Here is a 23,350-nt window from a genome sequence, read left to right as displayed (position 1 = left end):
TCACTGACCGGACATCTGATATAGAGGCGGCCAGATCCTCCCCTAATCCCGCTCCTGCGACTGTCAGCCGAATCCTCTATCTACTCCAACTGTAATAGAGGAGACTGCGGTGCACCGAATGTATCTCCGTATTGTAACACAGGAGACAAACATCTTATTATAACCCAAAACTAGACTGAGCCATGCAGAACCAGGAATATACTATACTGTATATGAAGAGATGCGTCCTCTGCTGGGAGTTGTTGTTCTGCAGAAACAGCTGGAGAGGTTGAGGTCCTTTGTCCTCTCTTCCCAGCACCCCCATTCTCTTATTCTTAGGGCCCCCTGTCTGCCCCACTTCCCCTACACTGCACTACAACCCTCACCATGTCATCCATAACTCCTTATGTCCCCAGCCTCCTACTCACAGAGAAAGTGGTCAGAATACAGCGTTGTGCAGGAATCAGCGGGTGATCAGCTGCCGCATATAGTGGGGACACCAGACCGAGAACTTCAGTGGCAAAACAGGTAGGAGCCGCTCTGTTCCCGGTAACATTCTTGATATTACAGGCGGTCAGCAGGAAGAGGAGGGAGGGGTGAGGGTTCTCCTCATGCTCTAAGCTGCGGCAGTGATCAGTGAGAACAGATAGGACTCATCAAGAACAGTCTGTGCAGAAAGTCATTTCTGCTGGTTCAGATTGCTTTTAGTACAATCAAAATAATCATGATTGGATCCACAGAACCTGGAGGTGACAGCTCTGCTGTAGACGGGGTGGGTGGCTCTTAGAAGAGCCTTTGGGGTGATGGTACACAGAGGAGACCGGAGCTGATCACTTGGCGCTGGTGTACTTGGTGACGGCCTTGGTGCCCTCAGACACGGCGTGCTTGGCCAGCTCTCCGGGCAGCAGCAGGCGCACGGCAGTCTGGATCTCCCGGGAGGTGATGGTGGAGCGCTTGTTGTAGTGAGCCAGGCGGGAGGCTTCCCCTGCGATGCGCTCAAAGATGTCATTGACAAAGGAGTTCATGATGCCCATGGCCTTGGAGGAGATGCCGGTGTCGGGGTGGACCTGCTTCAGCACCTTGTACACGTAGATGGCATAGCTCTCCTTCCTGGTCTTCCTCCGCTTCTTGCCGTCTTTCTTCTGCGTCTTGGTCACGGCTTTCTTGGAGCCCTTCTTGGCCGCTGGAGCAGACTTGGCGGGATCAGGCATGATAGCACAAAGATAATTTTCTAACAAGAGAATAATGTTCCTGCACCGCCCACCGCAGCCGTATTTATAGACGGGCCATGCAAATGAGCACTGCTGTCTGCTCACCATTTTACTGGAGGAGCAAGCCATGTGACCTGTAGGGGGGCGTCAAAAGCCACGCCCAGTGCAGTTCATTGGTGCTTCTACAAGTCTATTCTCAATTCGTCCGATTGAAATCTATCCAATGACAGGAGAGGAGGGCGGAGCAGCAGGTTATAACACGTCAGGAGAAGATATTGTCTTAGTTACCAATTCTGGATTTTTTTTTTCCCCCTTCAGCTTTTAAATCTCTATGCATATAATGTCTGGACGAGGCAAACAAGGCGGTAAAGCCAGTGCTAAAGCCAAGACCCGCTCTGCAGTTCCCTGTCGGCCGTGTGCACAGGCTTCTCTGCAGGAGACTACGCTGAGCGGGTTGGCGCCGGCGCTCCAGTTTATCTGGCAGCTGTGCTGGAGTATCTGAGCGCCGAAATCCTGGAATTGGCCGGGAATGCTGCCCAAGACAACAAGAAGACCCACATCTCCTCCAGCTAACCGTGCGCAACGACGAGGAGCTGAATAAGCTGCTGGGTGGGGTGACCATCGCCTAGGAAGGCGTCCTGCCAAACATCCAGGCTGTGCTGCTGCCCAAGAAGACCGAGAGCAGCAAGACGAGCAATTGAGCACCGCTGATCCCAGATTCCTTCATAGAACCAAAGGCTCTAATAAGAGTCACCCACATGTTCCTTACAACAGAGCAGCACCGCTTATACGATGATACTCGGTGATCTATACCCAGGGCTTTCCAGTGGTGTGTATAAATGTATAGAACACTTCATAAGAGGCAGGGAGTGTAGCGGATTTACCCCATCCCAGCTTGCCATCCTGTATCCAGGTATTGCGGTCTACAGGACTCGCTCACCAGTCCTGGAGTTAAGTGGTTAATTGAATATTGTCTTGTATTTCTGACTGGATGATCGCAGGATTTGAATTTCCCGCCTATTTTCTTGGTTTTGCCGTTTCTCCCTGGTGTGTGATGGTTCTGCAGCGATGACAACGTCCCGCCAGTAGCTGATATCTGTGCAGGAAGGATAGAAAAACAAATCCGGTCCAGTGATCGCTGGTAGAACAAGCTGTTGTGGCTCTCAGTGACCGAATCCTGTAGATGTGACACCTTAGGGCTCCTGTCCTCGCGGCGATTATCCGGCTGTGGGGAACGCAGTGAATGCTTTCCCTAGTGTTGCTAGGGAAAGCACAGCCCCCCCCCCGACTATAAGCGAAGAATCATAGCGATTACTCCGCTTGCAGCCGGCAATTCACAGCATGCTGCGAACTGTCGCAATTCTCCACAGTGAGCCTATCTGGCTCACCGCGGAGATTCGTCTGCCGGAGCGAAGATTTGCCGCAGGATTTCGCAACGCCCATGGACAGGCAGCCTTATAATGAACAAAAGAAACAATTCTTATTGTTGCCGGTAAAATGTGTCAAACTTATCAGATTCTATTTGTCTTGATGAAAGCGATAACGCTCTGGCGGATAGAAGGCGTCCTGCGCTGATCTCTGGAGATAACCCGCCGTTCTGCCCGGTTGATCCCATTACGTAGTGATATGGCCGTGTCACCCACCCAGCTCTTCCAGAGTTCTGCACGGTCGTCACCTTGAGGCCCATTTACACAGGACGAACTGTAGGGCGCTAGCAGCGCACACGCGAGCCACTATAGCCACCACTGCTGCCCTGTCAGCGCCGGTGTATTGATGAGAAGGCGCAGCCTCCTTTCCTTCCTTTGTCCCACGCTCAGTTATAGTGAATGGGAGCAACTCAGCTTATCCGGCGGTAGTACAAGTGTAGCTGAGCTACGTCTCCCAGCTTCCTTCTCAGTGCTGTAGGGTCACTCCGGCTCTGCTGCATCGCATGAACCCTCCCCCGGGCAGGGGGGCAGCTCTCTCTAGGACGGGCTCCACTAGCTGCTCTCTTTCTAGGTATATGTGTAGCCTCCGTGGGAGGAGAGGATAATAAATACCATTGGCTCCCATTAACAAGCTTCATGTAAGACAGCGCTCTGTCCAAGCTGCCCCATACATGACTTCCCACGGGACACCCTCCTAACTATGTGCATTTAACCCTTAATCTGCAAGTCGCTCACTTTACACACCTGTAGTCCTAAGTCTGAAGGCAGTAACCTGCAGTACACGGTGCGGCCGGGTTGTCAATAATCGGCACCCCTGCTGCTCAACTTTCAAAAACTCATCCCTGTATTCAGCAGTTTATAGTTACGCAGTGACCAGAGTCTGAAGTGCGCACTGGTGATGTCGCTCCTATACCCCCGAGCCCGCCTGTTATATCACCCAGAATATATATTATACTGTAGAATACAAGGGCAATAAGATGCAGCCCCACACACTGACATCCCTGTGACACCCGCTGTATCACATGCAGTTGGGTAACTATTATTTAGCAGCTGATGTAATTATTCCAACAGTTGGTGGATCCATTTTTTCTCAACAGACATTCTTCCTGTGCTACATGTTATCTGCCGCTCTGCAACGTTTCTGCAGACAGGCAGCGCTGGGTCGTATTTATTAACCATATTATTGCTTTGTAGTAACTATCTGTTGTAGATATGCAATGATTTAACCATTTCAGGGGGCGTACTTAAAGGAATGAGCAAAAAGAATTAATATTGAAAATTAGTGAAAATCTAAAGAAACTGTGATAGAAAGAATGAGAACAGTAAAGGGTTAACACTGGGGCAGTGCTGACTGTGGGAGGAGCTACAGTCCAGTACTTCCTGCTCATTGGCTGATTACCATAGATTTTGAACTGCCCGCTCAGTTGAGCGGTTTTTCCGTTGTTTCTGTCCCTCCATCCATGTAACATGTGTGATCACTGACCGGACATCTGATATAGAGGCGGCCAGATCCTCCCCTAATCCGGCTCCTGCGACCCTCGGCCGAATCCTCTATCTGCCCCAACCATAATACAGGAGACTGCAGTGCACTGAATGCATCTCCGTATTGTAACACAGGACACATGTCTTATTATAATCCAAATACATACCCAGCCATGCAGGACTCTGGGAGAGCTGGGTGACTTGGCTGCGACTAAGTTTACATAAAGCGACGACTGTGCAGGACTCAGAGAACTGGTAATTTGTCTGCACCTCTATATAAGGGAACAGCTGTGCAGGACTCTGGGAGAGCTGAATGACTTGGCTACGCTACTAGGCAAGTCTACATAAGGGAATATCCATGCAGGATTCTAAAAGAACTGGGCGATGTGTCTGCACCTCTATGTAACAAAATAGCTGTGCAGGGCTCTGGGCGAGCTGGGTAATTAAGCAACATCAATCTACACAAAAAGATAGCTGAATTATATAATGGCTGCGCAGAAAGACTGGGGCAAGTGATTACATAGTTCTACCTTTACTTAATAGGACAGCTGTGCAGGACTCTAGGAGAGCTGGGTGATAAGAGCATCTTCATAATAGGGAATGGCTTTGCAGAACTTGGGGAGAACTGGGCAACGTGGCTGCACTACTAAAGTTTACATATGGAGACAGCAAAGGGGTTGTCTTTTCAGAACTTTGGGAGAGCTGAATGATGTGGACGCTGTGTAGGACCCCAGAATAGCTGGGTGTTGTGAACCTACTGCTAAGTACGGGGACTCTGCAGGGCTTTGAGAGAGCTGGGACTTATGGGCTGCAACTATGCAACAAGACAGCCATCAGGACTCTGGGAAAGCTGGGTGATTTGGCTGCACCATTACAGAAAGAGTTCAGATGTTTTTTTGTTCCGCTGGTTTTCTATTCTGACTTTTCTCCAGAGGCTTCACTGTGGAACAATCGGAGGGACTTCTGGCCACATCCTCCAGTTGTGACCATTCATGTATAGGAGGAGGATACACAGACATCAAGAGTGAGGATCAACCAGGCACAACAGCCACCCTCTACCCGCCATTATTATTCATCTCATGAAGAGAAATAGAATCCTGTAGAGTTTATACTTTTTACCGGCAACAAAACGATGTAATCCTATAAATGTGACATCACCGAGACAATTATCGGCTCGTCCCGGACAGCACTACCGCTAAATAACTGCCTCTTATGTATGTTAAATCCACACCGCTACCCGATGCTGCAGATATCTGCAGTACAATTAGCACATTTATATTCTATACAATGAGCATATCAGCTGCACAGCTCTGTTGTAAGGAACATGTGGGTGGCTCTTAGAAGAGCCTTTGGTTCTATGAAGGAATCTGGGATCAGCGGCGCTCACTTGCTTTTCTTGCTGCTCTCGGTCTTCTTGGGCAGCAGCACAGCCTGGATGTTGGGCAGGACGCCTCCCTGGGCGATGGTGACCCCACCCAGCAGCCTATTCAGCTCCTCGTCGTTGCGCACGGCCAACTGGAGGTGACGGGGGATGATGCGGGTCTTCTTGTTGTCCCGGGCAGCATTGCCGGCCAATTCCAGGATCTCAGCGGTCAGATACTCCAGCACAGCTGCCAGATAGACCGGAGCGCCGGCGCCCACCCTCTCAGCATAGTTGCCCTTGCGGAGAAGCCTGTGCACACGGCCGACAGGGAACTGCAGTCCTGCCCGGGATGAGCGGGTCTTGGCCTTAGCACGAACCTTGCCTCCTTGTTTGCCGCGTCCAGACATCGTCTTCACTGTAAGAGAGCAGCAGAGGAAACTCTTCAGCATAAGATGACGAGGAGCCCTTCAGCTACCTTTTATAACCTGCTGCTCCGCCCTCCTCTCCTGTCATTGGATAGATTTCAATCAGACAAATGGAGAACAGACTTGTAGAAGCACCAATGAACTGCACTGGGCGTGGCTTATGAAGGCCCTACAGGTCACATGACTTGCTCCTCCAGTAGAACGGTGAGCAGACAGCAGTGCTCATTTGCATGGCCCGTCTATAAATACGGCTGCGGTGCGATGTGCAGGAACATTATTCTCTTGTCAGGAAAGTATCTTTGTGCTATCATGCCTGATCCCGCCAAGTCTGCTCCAGCGGCCAAGAAGGGCTCCAAGAAAGCCGTGACCAAGACTCAGAAGAAGGATGGTAAGAAGCGGAGGAAGACCAGGAAGGAGAGCTATGCCATCTACGTGTACAAGGTGCTGAAGCAGGTCCACCCCGACACCGGCATCTCCTCCAAGGCCATGGGCATCATGAACTCCTTTGTCAATGACATCTTTGAGCGCATCGCAGGGGAAGCCTCCCGCCTGGCTCACTACAACAAGCGCTCCACCATCACCTCCCGGGAGATCCAGACTGCCGTGCGCCTGCTGCTGCCCGGAGAGCTGGCCAAGCACGCCGTGTCCGAGGGCACCAAGGCCGTCACCAAGTACACCAGCGCCAAGTAATCTGCTCCGTGGCCTGCTGTGTACAATCACCCCAAAGGCTCTTCTAAGAGCCGCCCACCCTGTCTACAGCAGAGCTGTCACCTCTGGGTTGTGTGAATCCGATCAGTCTTTACACAATAATTTCCTGTGCTAATAACCCTTGCTGCGCATAAAGTGGGCATTTCCACAGCCTTTTTCCTATGGTGGGTCCAGTAAGCAGAGTGGCTGTTGTGGCGTTCTGCGCCGCCTCCTTTGCCCGGTGATTCCAGGCTGTGGTTTATAAGCAGCGCTGGGTCCTAGTGCCAATATACTCCAGCAGTCTGTTCTGCTGTTAGCAGGTCGAGTTGGTCTTTTAACCCTTTCAGTAGTGATAGATAATGCCATATTAACTGAAGAATAGACCAAGTAAGGAATAAGCTGGAGTTCACAAACTTTCAGGATTTGTTTATAGTTTTTTTTAATAACCTGATAATGGGAAATCGGTATACAAGGGGTTACAGAAAAAGCTAATTCTATAAATTATCTACACCATTAATTTAGAGGAATCTCTGTTCTGGTGCAGCACTTCTAGCTGCGGGTGCGGCTCTACTGCAACGGTCGGTATAGGCGCTGTGTATATAATGTATGAGATCCTCTATAGGTGTACAGTTTTCTCTGGGATTGTCCTCCATACTCGGCCATATCCAGAACACTGATGGCATAAAGAGATCCCGTGATCCATCTGATCTCTCTGTAGATCTCGGTTGTAGGGTGCATGCACACGAGCGTAGGCGTATTTACGTTCGCACGTCCGCAGCGTATAATCGCCGGAAAGAATGTTTTTCGGCGATCATGACCAGAGCTAGAAAGCGTATTATCGTTTGTTCCTCCTTTGCAAACTATCTTTTCGGCCATCGAATATGCGTTGGCGTGTATTTTGGTCGCGTATGCTCCGTTTTTTTTCGGGTTGTCGTTTTTACTTGCCGTAAAATCGCCCGTGCGAACGAATACATTCGAAACCAACGCCTCAGATGGTCACGTATATACGATTGGGCGCAAAAACGCGACGTATATGCGCTCGTGTGAATGCACCCTTAGGATGCCTATATGCTGATCACAGGCAGCTTGAACTCCTCTATTAACTTCCCAACCCCGTCTGATGGAAGTTTCTTCCAAGTTGTCCCGAGCATCTACTCTTCCAGAGCCCCGATGTCTTCTCCGCGATTGCTGTGTGGACCTCGTGGTCCACAAGTACTGTAGTGATTCGTGTTCCAGCGCAAAAGAAATTAAAGCTATCAGGCCAGTTTCATGCTACACTTCTATAACTTGTTCCAGAGTCAGCCCATAGAGAAAAAAAAAAGCCCGTAGAGAAAAAAAAAAAAGCAGTATTCACCTAGCCGCTGCAGTCCGGGTCGCGGCCGCTGGTCATTGCCGCTGAGCCGGGCTTCCCCTGCATTCACAAGTCTATTTCCGTGGGCCCGGTTTGAGAACCCCGCCTCCGGCAATAGAGTGCTGTGATTGGTTGTCGGTGCTTGCTCGATGCCCAATCACAGCCCTTCATTGACTGTCTCAGCCAATCAGCGCCGGCTGCCTCCTCCTGCCCTACTCTGGCCAGGACTGACAGCTGCTACTGTCATTATCCCACTCGGGATGCTGTCGCCGGCAACCATCCTCCATTCTGTTGGTGGAGACAAGTAATTAATAATTGTAGAACAGAGGATCATCGTATTACTATGTATAACCTCTCTGTGGCTTTTCTGCGTACAGCACCAATCAGGCCCACCCCAATGCCCCGCTGCCGGCGGTAAAGAAGAGACACCACACACGGAGGTCTGGTATAGTTCCTCACACGGGGACATGACTGCGCACTTTATTACAGATTACATGGGATCTTATACCCTTTGGTCTCATCACTAGGAATGGGTGATGGGCTCATTGGCTCAAATTCACCGCATAACCATATATGGGAAGTCCGGATTTCCGGCTGAGGCACTGATAGTCATATACGTAGTTAAACAGTCGTTATCTTGATACGGCGCCTCTGGGAAAACAGCCAAGCACACGGCCTTCGTGTTCGGTTCTGTATCATCTCTGAATTTCTGGACACATCTCTCTCTCAGCCTTGCAAACTTTTGGAATATCTGATGTAAGGCGACATATAAGTTTTTCTCATTTTAACTTTGAATAGAACTTGCATACAGGTATAAAAACATAAAAAACATTTGGCAATATATACATATACCCTCACACTCTGTGATATACGTTATACAATAGAATCTGTATTTGTGGTATATATAGTATATACATATAGGATTTATGTGTGATCACGTAATTACGTTTGGATCACAGATAACATCTTAATGCGATAATTGATAATTTGATACAACTATAGATTGCACACGGCAAGGCTATAATGATATGCATTACATGAATTTGCACTCATTGAGTGAGGTATTAGTGGATATTGTAGAATATAGTACGTGGATGGATGTATTATGTACCATTGTATATCATCTCCATGTAGATACTTTATGATTGACATATTGTATATATGCGACCTTGTATTATTTCTCCGCAGTTCATGTAAATGAATTCATTATCCAACTGCAATACATTTGTATATTATCAATTGTGCATATGGTCTGGGTAGGACTGCCAATATGAAACAGATCTATTCCTTATGGAGAAAGAATCCCGCACGGATTTATATGCTGAGTCTCGCGAGATGTGTCTGTTCCCCACGGAGCGACAGCCATAGGATACCGGCACATGCGCAGTGTGATCGCGCTGACGTCATCTATGACAGAGTGAATGACGTAGCGGTCGATCAACGCGATACCAGCGGTCTTCCCGCGGATGCCCAGTAGGAGGCAGCGGACGCCGTCATTATGCACTCGTGGGACGCCTGTGATGATGATTACTATTTATATGTGGCTATACACCATTGTAATTGAGCTTGACAAAGGCCAACATGGCCGAAACGTTGCCTGCATGTTTTTTGTGATGGAAAAATAAAACCTTTTGGATATTGAATTCGCACCTTGGATGCTGCCGAAGCTTTTTCTTTTATGGTATACACTCTTTGTAGTGACAAGGATCCAGTCACTCTGCTTTGGCTACTGCATACTGTATGCCCAGCCCCTGGGTGGGGTGTGACAATTTGTGCTGCTATCGGACTTTTTTCTGGACTGTAAAACTTCACTTATACCTGTAGCAGCACAGGACTTGGTAGAGGTGTGCCATCTTGTAAAACTTCACTTATACCTGTAGCAGTACAGGACTTGGTAGAGGTGTGCCATCTTGTAGAGTTTAAGAAACAGCAGAGTGCCTAACGAAGCTGTGGGGGACTGGGAGGCGGGGTTTTAGAATGGAGAGGAAGGAAGCGACCAGGGAGGGGGTTTGGAGTGATAGGAAAGAGAAGGGGAGGAAGAGGAGGAGTCAGTTTGCAGAAGGAGAAGAAGAAGGAAGACGTCTGCAAGCAAGAGGTCTGCAAGCAAGATTGAACATGGAGCAGTTGGTGCAGCAGATTCGAGAAGCGGTGGCTAGCCAGGGTCCCCAGTGGCTCATGAAGATCGCCGAAGAGTTCGGAACGGCGGCGGCGGCGGTACCGGAGGTGAGAGCAGAGGAAGAGCCACCAGCGGAGAGCAGCGGCGCAGAACCACGTGGGAGACCGCAAAGAAGAAGACAACCACCAACAAGATTGAGCCCCAGCCCAGCAGCAAAGAAGGGGGGCAGAAGCAGTCCGAGAGCAGCGGGAGCGTGCGGGAGTGGAGCGGCGCGGTCGCAGCGCCCGGCGGACGCAGCCAGGCGGGGGGATCGCAGGAGTGGAGTCGCAATGGGACCGGAGGCCGGAGGTACACTCACCAGGAGCGGAGGAGCGGTGCAGAGGTCGGGTAAGTCCGGCGCGGGCAAGGGGAGGCCCGCGGCTGTGCAGGGAGATGGAGACCGGGACACGTGTCTCCCTCAACAGGCGGAGGGATCCGCGAGCCGGAAGTAGTCCCGGCAGGAGGCCTGCACTACTGAAAGAGGCCACAGGGGGCTACGGGAGCGAGCCCCTTTTCAGCCCGGATGAAGTTAGTGGTGGTGAGGGAGAGCACTACAAAGAGAGTCTTTAGGAGTGTAGGGGGAAGGGAGTGTAGGGACAGTGAAGATTGTGTAGACAGCGGAGCATCTGTAAGGAGTGCGCATGGGGCGTTGGCAACAGCCCCTTTGCCCGAGGGTGGGAGGGTGGGGGAGGGGCGAGGGGTTTTTGTACAGCGGCAGGCGCTAGCAGCAGTAAGGACACCCGGAAGATGGCAGGGCGAGCGGTACGAGCGGCGCACAGGCGGGCGCTCACCGGGCAGCTCGGCAGCAGAGCGAGCAAGTTGGCGCGGTATGGAGGAACATGCAGCAGGGCGAGGTAAGTATTATGAGACGGGGGAGCGAAGGCGCGAAAAGGGGGCGCAGCGGGTTAGGCCAAGTAGGAGAGCGCGTGTAGCTACTAGCTCTTCGGCATCTCCAGAGGATCGTGGTTGGAAAGGAAGGACCCCCGTATTGGACGCGCAGAGAAGGGCAGAAGCGGCGGTTGCATACGATAGGCGCAGTGGCCGCGAGCGGGGCGCTCGGGTTTCACGTGATACTTCATCTCTCTCGCCGGCTTCTTCCACAGATAATAGGTACGCTGCCCGCAACATCAGGCATAATTTGGCATCTTCGGCCGGTAGGGCCTCCAGTGCACAAAGCCAGAGGAGCCGTGGTGTCACCCATGAATTGGGATCGGAACGACACGCAGGCCAGAGGCGGGATCGTACATCAACGCCACCCGGCCCGAGCTTCCTCATGGCGGGACCAGGGAGGAACAAGGCGGGTGAGTCACACTATAAGAATGTCTGGGATGTCTCTTTAACATCAAGTGATAAGAGTAACGAAGAGTTTATGGGTGCGCTTAAAGCGCTGGTACATCGTTTTGATGTGGAAAAAGGTTTGGCTCACGCACCCGAGAGCTCGCAAGGGGCGAGTCGTAGGGGCGAAGAGTCAGGAAGTGATGGTTTGAAGTTCGCAGACACTCTATTCTGCGGGGTAGCCCCTCTGGGGGTGGGTTTGACAGAAGAGTTGACGGAAAAGATTAAGAATGGTTTATATGTTGACATATGGTCACTACTGTCGGTGGAGCATATTGCCGTCGACAAGGAGCGGTTCTCGGAGCGCGGGACCGATAAAAACGTTTGGTAATTGGCTACAGGCGTTTTTGATTCTGGCGCACGTAGCGTGTCAAAATAGTCCTCAAAAAGGTCCCGAATTATTGGTGTATATAAACACCATTCACAGTGCGTATAAACTACACGGAGGGTCGGCGTGGTGGCGGTACGACGAGGATTTTCGTCGTCGTATTTCGGGTATGAAGAACATAAGCTGGGCCACGAAGGCAACGGATGTATGGATCCAGCTTATTCTATCGCAAAAGCCGGTGAAGCCGTTTTTTCAGGGGACCGCCACAGGGGCCAGTGGACAGCAGGCACCTGTGGCCCCAAAACCCTCCGGGTCGTGTTGGGCCTTTAACGAAGGTCATTGCCGATTCTACGCCTCGTGCAAATTTCGTCACGAGTGCTCAGTATGCGGAGGAGCGCACTCCGCAGTACGGTGCTTTAGACAACAGAGAGCAACAGCTACACCAGGGGTGCCCGGCGCAGGAGCGAACCCCGGTGAACGTCAGGTACCTGGAGCAGTGGCTCGTCAGGTACCGCAGGACGCAGGAGTCAAAACTAATTAGAGCGGGTTTTACGGAGGGCTTCCGGATACCGCATAACCCGTCTTGTTCCCTTAGGCTCAGCGGCAATCTAAAATCGGCCCGCGAAAATAAAGAATTAGTGATGGAGAAGTTACTGAAGGAGGTGGAATTCGGTCGGATGGCGGGCCCATTTCGGGAACCCCCATTCGGGAACTTGCTGGTTTCGCCTTTGGGTCTGGTCCCGAAGAAGGAACCGGGCAAGTTCCGGCTTATCCATCATTTATCGTTTCCGGCAGGAGATTCAGTCAACGATGGGATTACGAAAGAGCAAGCGGCAGTGTCGTACGCGTCTTTCGATCGGGCTGTGTATCTAGTTCGACGGGCCGGAGCTGGCGCAATGTTAGCCAAGGCTGACATTGAATCAGCGTTCCGTTTGCTGCCGGTACACCCCGATTGTTTCCATCTTTTGGGGTGTAGAATAGAAGGTTACTATTTTGTCGACATGTGTTTACCGATGGGATGCTCGATTTCGTGCTATTATTTTGAGGTTTTCAGCTCGTTCTTAGAGTGGATGCTTAGATTCGAGACGGACATCCCTTCGGTCTTACATTATCTTGACGATTTTTTATTCGTGGGGCCCCCCGAAGCAGGCGTATGTGGTTTTTTGTTGGCATCTTTTCAGAAGCTGATGAGAAGAGCAGGCGTCCCCCTGTCGGCGGAAAAAACGGTCGGGCCAGTGACATCTTTGGAGTTTTTAGGTATCGAGATCGATACGAGGGAAATGGTTTTTCGTTTACCGGAAGAAAAAATCGCGCGGTTGCGTCAAATGGTGGAGACGGTCAGTACGGCGCGGAAAGTCACACTGCATCAAATGCAGGTGCTTCTGGGTCTGCTAAATTTTGCGTGTCGGGTCATCCCCATGGGTCGCGCGTTTTCAAGGCGATTGTCTTTGGCAACGAAAGGGGCAAGGGAGCCTCATCATTTTGTCAGGGTGACAAAGGAAATGAAGGCGGATCTGCACATTTGGAAGGTTTTCCTCGAAACTTTCAATGGGCAGGTCATTTGCCAACGGGAGGAAGTGGACAACGAAGAGTTAGGGTTAGTATCTGACGCATCCGGAGCCTGCGGTTTTGGTGTGATCTTTGGTAACAGGTGGTGTAACTCCGGGTGGCCGGAGGCCTGGGTTGAAAGAGGATGGACAAGAGATATAGCACTGCTGGAAATTTTTCCCATCATGGTCGCCATTGAACTATGGGGCCCGGTTTTGGCCAACAGAAGTATATGTTTTTGGTCGGATAACCAGACGGTGGTGAGAGCGGTGAATAAACAGTCTTCGGCTTCCAAACTGGTATTGGCGGCGTTACGCCATTTGGTTTTGTGTTGCTTACAGCATAACATAAAGTTCAAAGCGAACCATGTCCCAGGACACTTGAATAACAAAGCTGACGCTCTTTCTCGATTCCAGATGTCGAAATTCAGGGAGCTTCACCCGACGGCGGACGTCGAGGGGGTATGTTGCCCTGCTTTCTTATGGCAAATAATAGAAAGGAGCTCCTGAATCTGGTTCGTAAGTCAGTAACCGAGGCCACTTGGAGACGGTATAACGCAATTTGGAAACAGTGGTTTGAGGTCGCCGGGGAGGTTTTTCCGAACTCGGAACAGGCTAGAGCGGTAACGTTGGATATATTGGCGAACCTGCGTGGGCTTGGAGCGTCGGCGGATGCGGCGAAAAAACACGTATCGGCGATAGCGTTTTTGTTACGCCTACACGGGAGTCACGACGTGACAAAAGATTTCGTTTTTACACAGATACTGAAAGGATGGAGAAAAGAGAAGTTTTCTCGGGATGGGAGACGCCCGATCACTTTCGAGCTGCTTTGCGTGATGATGAAAACCATGGGGTCAGTATGCGTGAACGTGGAAGAAGCGACGCTTTTTAGAGCGGCTTTTTCCTTGGTCTTTTTTGCGGCTTTACGGCTGGGGGAACTGGTCTCGGCGAGTAGAAATAAGCCGGGAGGTCTTCAATTTTCGGATGTTTTGGTCGGGAGCGACGATGTTAAAATTCGTATAAGAAAATCGAAAACGGACGTGTACGGAGCGGGGGAATGGTTGCGAATAGGAGCGCTGGGGACAGAGTGGTGCCCAGTAAGGTTAGTAAGGGACTTTATGGTACACCACAGTGGGGACGGCCCGCTGTTGGTGCACGCGGCGGGTGCTCCATTAACAAGGTACCAGTTCACGGCGGTAATGAGGTCATGCCTAAAAAGTCTGGGTTTTGCGCCGAACGATTTTGGTTCTCATTCATTTAGAATTGGGGCGGCCACGTCGGCTTTTGTATGCGGTTTACGGAGTGAGGAAGTAAAAAGGGTCGGTAGGTGGAAGTCGGAGGCATACCGGTCCTATGTAAGGCCGGATTTGAGGGTATTGTAAAAAATGGTTATGAGGTTGATGTTGGGGACATTTCTTCCCTGTGTTCTTGATTTATTCTACAGGTTCAAACTGGACAGTGTGGGTATTGGGCCACTCATACATATATTGGGCCGAGAACAGGGCCAGAGCAAGGCCGATGGGTGCCCATCTGGGACAAATGGACGTATGCGTGCAATGGCACGGCATACGAGGGTTAAAATGGACCGGGCTGCTCCACGAGGTACTGCAAGTCAGCAGGCGGTCTCCGGACAGAGTTGTTTTGGTAATCTACGCGGGTGGAAACGATTTGGGGAAGATGAAAGTGGGAGAATTGTTGACGTTAATGAAAGAAGATTTATGTCGTTTTAAAAAATTTTTTAATAAAGTTATTTTAGTTTGGTCAGATATTGTGGCCAGAAGGTTCTGGAGAGAAGCGCGGGATATGGAAGCGATAGAAAGAGCAAGGAGAAATGTTAATTTTAAAATGTCGAGGTTTGTTCAGTCTATAGGGGGGGTAGCTATTAGACACTGGGAGTTAGAGAAGAGAGAGATAGGTATGTTCAGAGGTGACGGTGTACACCTTAGCGATATTGGCACCGACACATTTCTGTCAGGATTGCAGGACGGGGTAGAGGAGGCGTTGTGGCTGGCATGTGGGGGGCGGAGTGCAGTATAGGGTTATACTGCATCCTTCATGGCGGTAAATTTCTTTCCATGCCAGCAATGGATGGAAGGGCTGTACAGGCCCATTATGGGGCTTTCTTATGCCTGGTTCTTTCGCGTTTAAAGTTAAAAAAGTTACGAAGCAGTTTAAGCGGCATGGAAGAGGGAAAGTTATAAAGTTGTTTGGTTGAAAGAGAAAATCAATAAAGCTGTGGCCTACCCACGTAAAACGCCAGCAAGTTGTTGTGTTGATTTATTTTATAAGATAGTGGGGAGCTAAGGTGGGAAAAGGGGAGTCCTCCCAGTCTCACCTGTACCGTGCACCAGTACAAGACTTGGTAAAGGTGCTGCCATTTTGTATATTTTTACCTATACGCTATGTCTGCAGCAGCACATGACTTTGTAGAGGTGCTGCCATCTTGTACAGCTTCACCTGTACCCTATGGCCGCCTGCAGACGAGCTGGTCGGATCCGGCAGCGAGAATTCTCGCCGCGGGACCCGACCCGAGAGCCTGCAGAGACGAGCGCGTACTCACCCGCGCCTGGCGGCCCCGTCTCTTTCATGTGTCGGCTGCCGCGCAGCCGGCGCATGCGCAGACCGGAGCCGGCGGCCGGGTGGCATATTAGCACTAACTGCTTAGGTTAAGCAGCGCTGCTGATTAGAGCCACCTGATAGGCTCTTCGGCACCACGTGACTACACAGCGTGCACGCGCATTGCCTTCAGCAGCCGTGCACTACACACTACAGTTAAGCAGACGTGCACTACACACTACACTTAAGCAGCACGGGGTTAGGTTTAGGGTTACGGTTTAGGGTTAGGCTTAGGGTTAGCTAAACCTAACCCTGAACCCCAACCCTAAACCTAACCCTTAACCTAACCCTAAACCCTCAAACTAACCCTACACCTAACCGTAAACCTAACCCTAAACCGTAACCCTAAACCTAACCCCGTGCTGCTTAAGTGTAGTGTGTAGTGCACGTCTGCTTAACTGTATTGTGTAGTGCACGGCTGCTGAAGGCAATGCGCGTGCACGCTGTGTAGTCACATGGTGCCGAAGAGCCAATCAGGTGGCTCTAATCAGCAGCGCTGCTTAACCTAAGCAGTTAGTGCTAATATGCGGCCAGGTGAGTGCGAGCCCCGCACAAAAATAGGACATGCCGCGGTTTGTTTGCCGCGCGACATTTCGCGCGGCCAAACCGCGTCCGTCTGCATAGGAGTGCGTATTGTAATGCACTCCTATGCAAACTTTCAGTGGCGGAAATCCCGCGGGATTTCCACCCGTGTGCAGGCGGCCAATACCAGTAGCAGCACAGGACTTGGTAGAGGTGCTGCCATCTTGTACAGCTTCACCTGTACCCTATACCAGTAGCAGCACAGGACTTGGTAGAGGTGCTGCCATCTTGTACAGCTTCACCTGTACCCTGTACCTGCAGCAGCACAGGACTTGGTAGAGGTGCTGCCATCTTGTAGAGATTCACCTGTACCCTGTACCTGCAGCAGCACAGGACTTGGTAGAGGTGTGCCATCTTGTAAAACTTCACTTATACCTGTAGCAGCACAGGACTTGGTAGAGGTGCTGCCATCTTGTAGAGTTTCACCTGTACCGTGCACCAGTACAAGACTTGGTAAAGGTGCTGCCATTTTGTGTATTTTTACCTATACGCTATGTCTGCAGCAGCACAGGACTTTGTAGAGGTGCTGCCATCTTGTACAGCTTCACCTGTACCCTATACCAGTAGCAGCACAGGACTTGGTAGAGGTGCTGCTATCTTATAAAACTTCACCTGTACCTTGTACCTGCAGCAGAACAGGACTTGGTAGAGGTGCTGCCATCTTGTAGAACGTCACCTGTACCTGCAGCAGCACGGGACTTGGTAGAGGTGCTGCCATCTTGTTGGGCTTCACCTGTACCTGTAGCAGCACAGGACTTGGTAGAGGTGCTGCCATCTTGTAGAGCTTAACCTGTACGCTGTGTCTGCAGCAGCACAGGACTTGGTAGAGGTGCTGCCATCTTGTAGAACATCACCTGTACCAGCAGCAGCACGGGACTTGGTAGAGGTGCTGCCATCTTGTTGGGCTTCACCTGTACCCTGTACCTGCAGCAGCACAGGACTTGGTAGAGGTGCTGCCATCTTATAGAGCTTCACCTGTACCTTGTACCTGCAGCAGAACAGGACTTGGTAGAGGTGCTGCCATCTTGTAGAGCTTCACCTGTACCCTGTACCTGCAGCAGAACAGGACTTGGTAGAGGTGCTGCCATCTTGAAGAGCTTAACCTGTACGCTGTGTCTGCAGCAGCACAGGACTTGGTAGAGGTGCTGCCATCTTGTAGAGCTTCACCTGTACCCTGTACCTGCAGCACCACAGGACTTGGTAGAGGTGCTGTCGCCATCTTGTATAGCTTCACGTGTACCTTGCACTTGCAGCAGCACAGGACTTGGTGTTGTCATCTGGTGGGCACTGTTCCTGCTGGTGTTGTCATCTGGTGGGCACTGTTCCTGCTGGTATTGGCATGAAGGTAAAAGGTAGCGTTCGCTTTGCTGATGGTTTTCTACCTTATGAGTCCTTCTTAGATACAAACGTTCAAACAATGTCCTCTGGCTGTTCAGCGCTCCTCCTGTGCTTCAGATGGGTCCCAAAGCTGAAGCGCAGGGGATTCCAGACATCTGTGAAACTATTACTCACCGTCCACTTCATCCTCGCTGACGATCAGCCGCTGCAGAAGGTCCTCCATCTCCATAGAGGATCTAAAGCTATGACAGGAATTGTGAGAGGAAAGCTAGTGAGGCAGATTCAGCAGCCACACTAGCAGATAGCCAAGAACTGTATGAGGTGGTTTCAGTGCAAAAGCCACACCGCAGGAACCAAGAATCTTCAGTACCCAATAGAGTCCATAAGGAAGTGGCAGCATCAATGGTGAAGTACAAATAAAAGCATCTCCTTATTCTCCATAATATACAGGAATTGTGAGAGAAGCGGTGATCGGACCCGGGAACTGTCACCTGGATGCTGATTCCTTTCCTGATAATGATGATGGCCACACATCTCTGCACCTCCAAATATCACTGCTGCTCCTCCCAGCCAATTCCTCTGGGCCAATTACCAGCCGCTGTCAGACCAGCTGATTCTGCCTGGCAACCACAGACATTTTCACGCCATTTTTCTTCAGCCAATCATCTGCTGCTGCCAACCAGTCCATCACTGGGCAGAACTCACTCTCTGCCATCTCATCTGACCCAGTATTGACCTTTGTATCATATCTTTGCTGACCAGAAAACCTCCTCCATAGAGGGTGACATATCATCCATTCATCATATACAGAAAACTCCCAGATCCCATGAGGCTTTCCCTCCTAACTGTCCCTCAAGCCTTACAGGAGGAGCAGACTGAGGGGTCTCTGGTAGATGTAATACAGGAGGAGCAGACTGAGGGGTCTCTGGTAGATGTAATACAGGAGGAGCAGACTGAGGGGTCTCTGGTAGATGTAATACAGAGGGAGCAGACTGAGGGGTCTCTGGTAGATGTAATACAGAGGGAGCAGACTGAGGGGTCTCTGGTAGATGTAATACAGAGGGAGCAGACTGAGGGGTCTCTGGTAGATGGAATACAGAGGGAGCAGACTGAGGGGGCTCTGGTAGATGTAATACAGGAGGAGCAGACTGAGGGGTCTCTGCTAGATGTAATACAGGAGGAGCAGACTGAGGGGTCTCTGCTAGATGTAATACAGGAGGAGCAGACTGAGGGGTCTCTGGTAGATGTAATACAGAGGGAGCAGACTGAGGGGTCTCTGCTAGATGTAATACAGGAGGAGCAGACTGAGGGGTCTCTGGTAGATGTAATACAGAGGGAGCAGACTGAGGGGTCTCTGCTAGATGTAATACAGGAGGAGCAGACTGAGGGGTCTCTGGTAGATGTAATACAGAGGGAGCAGACTGAGGGGTCTCTGCTAGATGTAATACAGGAGGAGCAGACTGAGGGGTCTCTGGTAGATGTAATACAGAGGGAGCAGACTGAGGGGTCTCTGGTAGATGTAATACAGGGGGAGCAGACTGAGGGGTCTCAGGTAGATGGAATACAGGAGGAGCAGACTGAGGGGTCTCAGGTAGATGGAATACAGGAGGAGCAGACTGAGGGGTCTCTGGTAGATGTAATACAGAGGTAGCAGACTGAGGGGTCTGTGGTAGATGTAATACAGAGGGAGCAGACTGAGGGGTCTCTGGTAGATGTAATACAGAGGGAGCAGACTGAGGGGGTCTCTGGTAGATGTAATACAGAGGTAGCAGACTGAGGGGTCTCTGGTAGACGTAATACAGGAGGACCAGACTGAGGGGTCTGTGGTAGATGTAATATAGAGGGAGCAGACTGAGGGGTCTCTGGTAAATGTAATACAGGGGAAGCTGACTGAGGGGTCTCTGGTAGATGTAATACAGGAGGAGCAGACTGAGGGGGTCTCTGGTAGATGGAATACAGAGGTAGCAGACTGTGGGGTCTGTGGTAGATGGAATACAGGGGGAGCAGACTGAGGGGTCTTTAATAGATGTAATGCAGGGGGAGTAGACTGAGGGGTCTCTGGTAGATGGAATACAGGGGAAGTAGACTGAGGGGTCTCTGGTAGATGGAATACAGGAGGAGCAGACTGAGGGGTCTCTGGTAGATGGAATACAGGGGAAGCAGACTGAGGGGTCTCTGGTAGATGGAATACAGGAGGAGCAGACTGAGGGGTCTCTGGTAGATGGAATATAGAGGGAGCAGACTGAGGGGTCTCTGGTAAATGGAATACAGGAGGACCAGACTGAGGGGTCTCTGGTAGATGGAATACAGGAGGCCAAGACTGAGGGGTCTCTGGTAGATGGAATACAAGGGATGCAGACTGAGGGGTCTCTGGTAGATGGAATACAGAGGGAGCAGACTCAGGGGTCTCTGGTAGATGGAATACAGGAGGCCAAGACTGAGGGGTCTCTGGTAGATGGAATACAAGGGATGCAGACTGAGGGGTCTCAGGTAGATGTAATACAGGGGGAGCAGACTGAGGGGTCTTTAATAGACGTAATGCAGGGGGAGCAGACTGAGGGGTCTCTGGTAGATGTAATACAGGAGGCCAAGACTGAGGGGTCTCTGGTAGATGGAATACAAGGGATGCAGACTGAGGGGTCTCAGGTAGATGTAATACAGGGGGAGCAGACTGAGGGGTCTTTAATAGACGTAATGCAGGGGGAGCAGACTGAGGGGTCTCTGGTAGATGTAATACAGGGGGAGCAGACTGAGGGGTCTTTGGTAGATGGAATACAGGAGGAGAAGACTGGGGGTCTGTGGTAGATGTAATACAGTGGAAGCAGACTGAGGGGGCTCTGGTAGATGTAATACAGGGGGAGTAGACTGAGGGGTCTCTGGTAGATGGAATACAGGGGAAGCAGACTGAGGGGTCGCTGGTAGATGGAATACAGGAGGACCAGACTGAGGGGTCTGTGGTAGATGGAATACAGAAGGAGCAGACTGAGGGGTCTCTAGTAGATGGAATACAGGAGGAGCAGACTGAGGGGTCTCTGGTAGATGGAATACAGGGGGAGCAGACTGAGGGGTCTCTGGTAGATGGAATACAGGGGGAGCAGACTGAGGGGTCTCTGGTAGATGGAATACAGAGGGAGCAGACTGAGGGGTCTCTGGTAAATGAAATACAGGGGGAGTAGACTGAGGGGTCTCTGGTAGATGGAATACAGAGGAAGCAGATTGAGGGGTCTGTGGTAGATGGAATACAGAGGTAGCAGACTCAGGGATCTCTGGTAGATGTAATATAGGGGAGCAGACTGAGGGGTCTTTAATAGATGTAATGCAGCGGGAGCAGATTGAGGGGTCTCTGGTAGATGTAATACAGGAGGACCAGACTGCTAGGTCTTTGGTAGTAGTAACTATCTATTGTACATATGCAATTAATTATTATTCGCTAACCATTTTAGGGGACATACCAAAAAGAATGAACAAAAAGAATTAACAATATTGCAAATTAGTGAAAATAAACTGAAACTGTGAAAGAATGAGAACACTAAAGGGTTAAAGGAGATGTCCCGAGGCAGCAAGTGGGTCTATACACTTCTGTATGGCCATAATAATGCACTTTGTAATGTACATCGTGCATTAATTATGAGCCATACAGAAGTTATAAAAAGTTTTATACTTACCTGCTCCGTTGCTAGCGTCCTCGTCTCCATGGAGCCGACTAATTTTTGGCCTCCGATGGCCAAATTAGCCGCGCTTGCGCAGTCCGGGTCTTCAGCTTTCTTCTATGGAGCCGCTCGTGCCAAAGAGCGGCTCCGTGTAGCTCCGCCCCGTCACGTGCCGATTCCAGCCAATCAGGAGGCTGGAATCGGCAGTGGACCGCACAGAAGAGCTGCGGTCCACGAAGGTAGAAGATCCCGGCGGCCATCTTCAGCGGTAAGTATTGAAGTCACCGGACCGCCGGGATTCAGGTAAGCGCTGTGCGGGTGGTTTTTTTAACCCCTGCATCGGGGTTGTCTCGCGCCGAACGGGGGGGGGGGGGGTTAAAAAAAAAAAAACCCGTTTCGGCGCGGGACATCTCCTTTAACACTGGGGCAGTGCTGACTGTGGGAGGAGCTACTGTCCAAATGTTTCCTGTGCATTGGCTGATTACCAGAGATTTTGAATTTCCCGCTCAGTTGACGGTTACTTCAGCGCTTTCTGTCCCTCCATCCCTGTAACACGTGTGATCACTGACCGGACATCTGATATAGAGGCGGCCAGATCCTCCCCTAATCCCGCTCCTGCGACTGTCAGCCGAATCCTCTATCTACTCCAACTGTAATAGAGGAGACTGCGGTGCACCGAATGTATCTCCGTATTGTAACACAGGAGACAAACATCTTATTATAACCCAAAACTAGACTGAGCCATGCAGAACCAGGAATATACTATACTGTATATGAAGAGATGCTTCCTCTGCTGGGAGTTGTTGTTCTGCAGAAACAGCTGGAGAGGTTGAGGTCCTTTGTCCTCTCTTCCCAGCACCCCCATTCTCTTATTCTTAGGGCCCCCTGTCTGCCCCACTTCCCCTACACTGCACTACAACCCTCACCATGTCATCCATAACTCCTTATGTCCCCAGCCTCCTACTCACAGAGAAAGTGGTCAGAATACAGCGTTGTGCAGGAATCAGCGGGTGATCAGCTGCCGCATATAGTGGGGACACCAGACCGAGAACTTCAGTGGCAAAACAGGTAGGAGCCGCTCTGTTCCCGGTAACATTCTTGATATTACAGGCGGTCAGCAGGAAGAGGAGGGAGGGGTGAGGGTTCTCCTCATGCTCTAAGCTGCGGCAGTGATCAGTGAGAACAGATAGGACTCATCAAGAACAGTCTGTGCAGAAAGTCATTTCTGCTGGTTCAGATTGCTTTTAGTACAATCAAAATAATCATGATTGGATCCACAGAACCTGGAGGTGACAGCTCTGCTGTAGACGGGGTGGGTGGCTCTTAGAAGAGCCTTTGGGGTGATGGTACACAGAGGAGACCGGAGCTGATCACTTGGCGCTGGTGTACTTGGTGACGGCCTTGGTGCCCTCAGACACGGCGTGCTTGGCCAGCTCTCCGGGCAGCAGCAGGCGCACGGCAGTCTGGATCTCCCGGGAGGTGATGGTGGAGCGCTTGTTGTAGTGAGCCAGGCGGGAGGCTTCCCCTGCGATGCGCTCAAAGATGTCATTGACAAAGGAGTTCATGATGCCCATGGCCTTGGAGGAGATGCCAGTGTCAGGGTGGACCTGCTTCAGCACCTTGTACACGTAGATGGCATAGCTCTCCTTCCTGGTCTTCCTCCGCTTCTTGCCGTCTTTCTTCTGCGTCTTGGTCACGGCTTTCTTGGAGCCCTTCTTGGCCGCTGGAGCAGACTTGGCAGGATCAGGCATGATAGCACAAAGATAATTTTCTAACAAGAGAATAATGTTCCTGCACCGCCCACCGCAGCCGTATTTATAGACGGGCCATGCAAATGAGCACTGCTGTCTGCTCACCATTTTACTGGAGGAGCA

At 50.9% G+C, this 23,350-nt stretch overlaps 5 protein-coding genes and 1 pseudogene across 8 annotated transcripts; 3 read left to right on the top strand and 3 right to left on the bottom strand.

The window, feature by feature from the left end:
• Positions 1-495: 495 nt before the first annotated feature.
• LOC136611323 (histone H2B) lies at positions 496-1,197 on the bottom strand. The gene has a single exon (XM_066590830.1). It carries the CDS (start codon positions 1,188-1,190, stop codon positions 810-812), a length of 381 nt encoding a protein of 126 aa, XP_066446927.1. The 5' UTR covers positions 1,191-1,197; the 3' UTR covers positions 496-809.
• A 333-nt stretch (positions 1,198-1,530) lies between these two features.
• On the top strand, positions 1,531-1,891 carry LOC136613148 (histone H2A type 1-like; annotated as a pseudogene).
• Positions 1,892-4,594: 2,703 nt separating this feature from the next.
• Positions 4,595-5,952, bottom strand: LOC136610523 (histone H2A type 1-like). The gene has a single exon (XM_066589752.1). The coding sequence runs from the start codon at positions 5,909-5,911 to the stop codon at positions 5,483-5,485; it is 429 nt and encodes a 142-aa protein (XP_066445849.1). The 5' UTR covers positions 5,912-5,952; the 3' UTR covers positions 4,595-5,482.
• Positions 5,953-6,179: 227 nt separating this feature from the next.
• On the top strand, positions 6,180-6,762 carry LOC136610522 (histone H2B). Its single transcript, XM_066589750.1, has one exon. It carries the CDS (start codon positions 6,197-6,199, stop codon positions 6,575-6,577), a length of 381 nt encoding a protein of 126 aa, XP_066445847.1. The 5' UTR covers positions 6,180-6,196; the 3' UTR covers positions 6,578-6,762.
• A 1,434-nt stretch (positions 6,763-8,196) lies between these two features.
• On the bottom strand, positions 8,197-23,233 carry LOC136611322 (histone H2B). 2 transcript variants are annotated; one of them, XR_010790249.1, is made up of 2 exons: positions 9,576-9,990; positions 8,197-8,676 (listed from the first exon to the last, which is right to left on the bottom strand). XR_010790249.1 is itself a non-coding variant. In XM_066590829.1 (2 exons), exon 1 carries the CDS (start codon positions 23,225-23,227, stop codon positions 22,847-22,849), a length of 381 nt encoding a protein of 126 aa, XP_066446926.1. In that variant the 5' UTR covers positions 23,228-23,233; the 3' UTR covers positions 8,218-8,676; positions 22,445-22,846. The 2 variants fall into 2 exon arrangements, 1 of the variants encoding a protein (XP_066446926.1); XM_066590829.1 differs by lacking the exon at positions 9,576-9,990 and adding an exon at positions 22,445-23,233 and having other exon boundaries at positions 8,218-8,676.
• Positions 10,041-15,546, top strand: LOC136611321 (uncharacterized). 3 transcript variants are annotated; one of them, XM_066590828.1, is made up of 4 exons: positions 10,041-10,428; positions 11,184-11,381; positions 13,708-13,752; positions 14,735-15,546. In XM_066590828.1, exons 1-4 carry the CDS (start codon positions 10,041-10,043, stop codon positions 15,325-15,327), a joined length of 1,224 nt encoding a protein of 407 aa, XP_066446925.1. In that variant the 3' UTR covers positions 15,328-15,546. The 3 variants fall into 3 exon arrangements, with proteins under 3 accessions (XP_066446925.1, XP_066446923.1, XP_066446924.1); XM_066590826.1 differs by having other exon boundaries at positions 13,708-15,546; XM_066590827.1 differs by lacking the exons at positions 10,041-10,428; positions 11,184-11,381 and having other exon boundaries at positions 12,113-13,752; positions 14,735-15,544.
• Positions 23,234-23,350: the final 117 nt, after the last annotated feature.

The sequence above is a fragment of the Eleutherodactylus coqui genome, chromosome 2 (genome assembly GCF_035609145.1).
Source record: "Eleutherodactylus coqui strain aEleCoq1 chromosome 2, aEleCoq1.hap1, whole genome shotgun sequence".
NCBI classification, from domain to species: domain Eukaryota; kingdom Metazoa; phylum Chordata; class Amphibia; order Anura; family Eleutherodactylidae; genus Eleutherodactylus; species Eleutherodactylus coqui.
The sequence above is the reverse complement of the archived record's forward strand: the minus strand, read 5'-3'. Positions and strand labels throughout refer to the sequence as shown.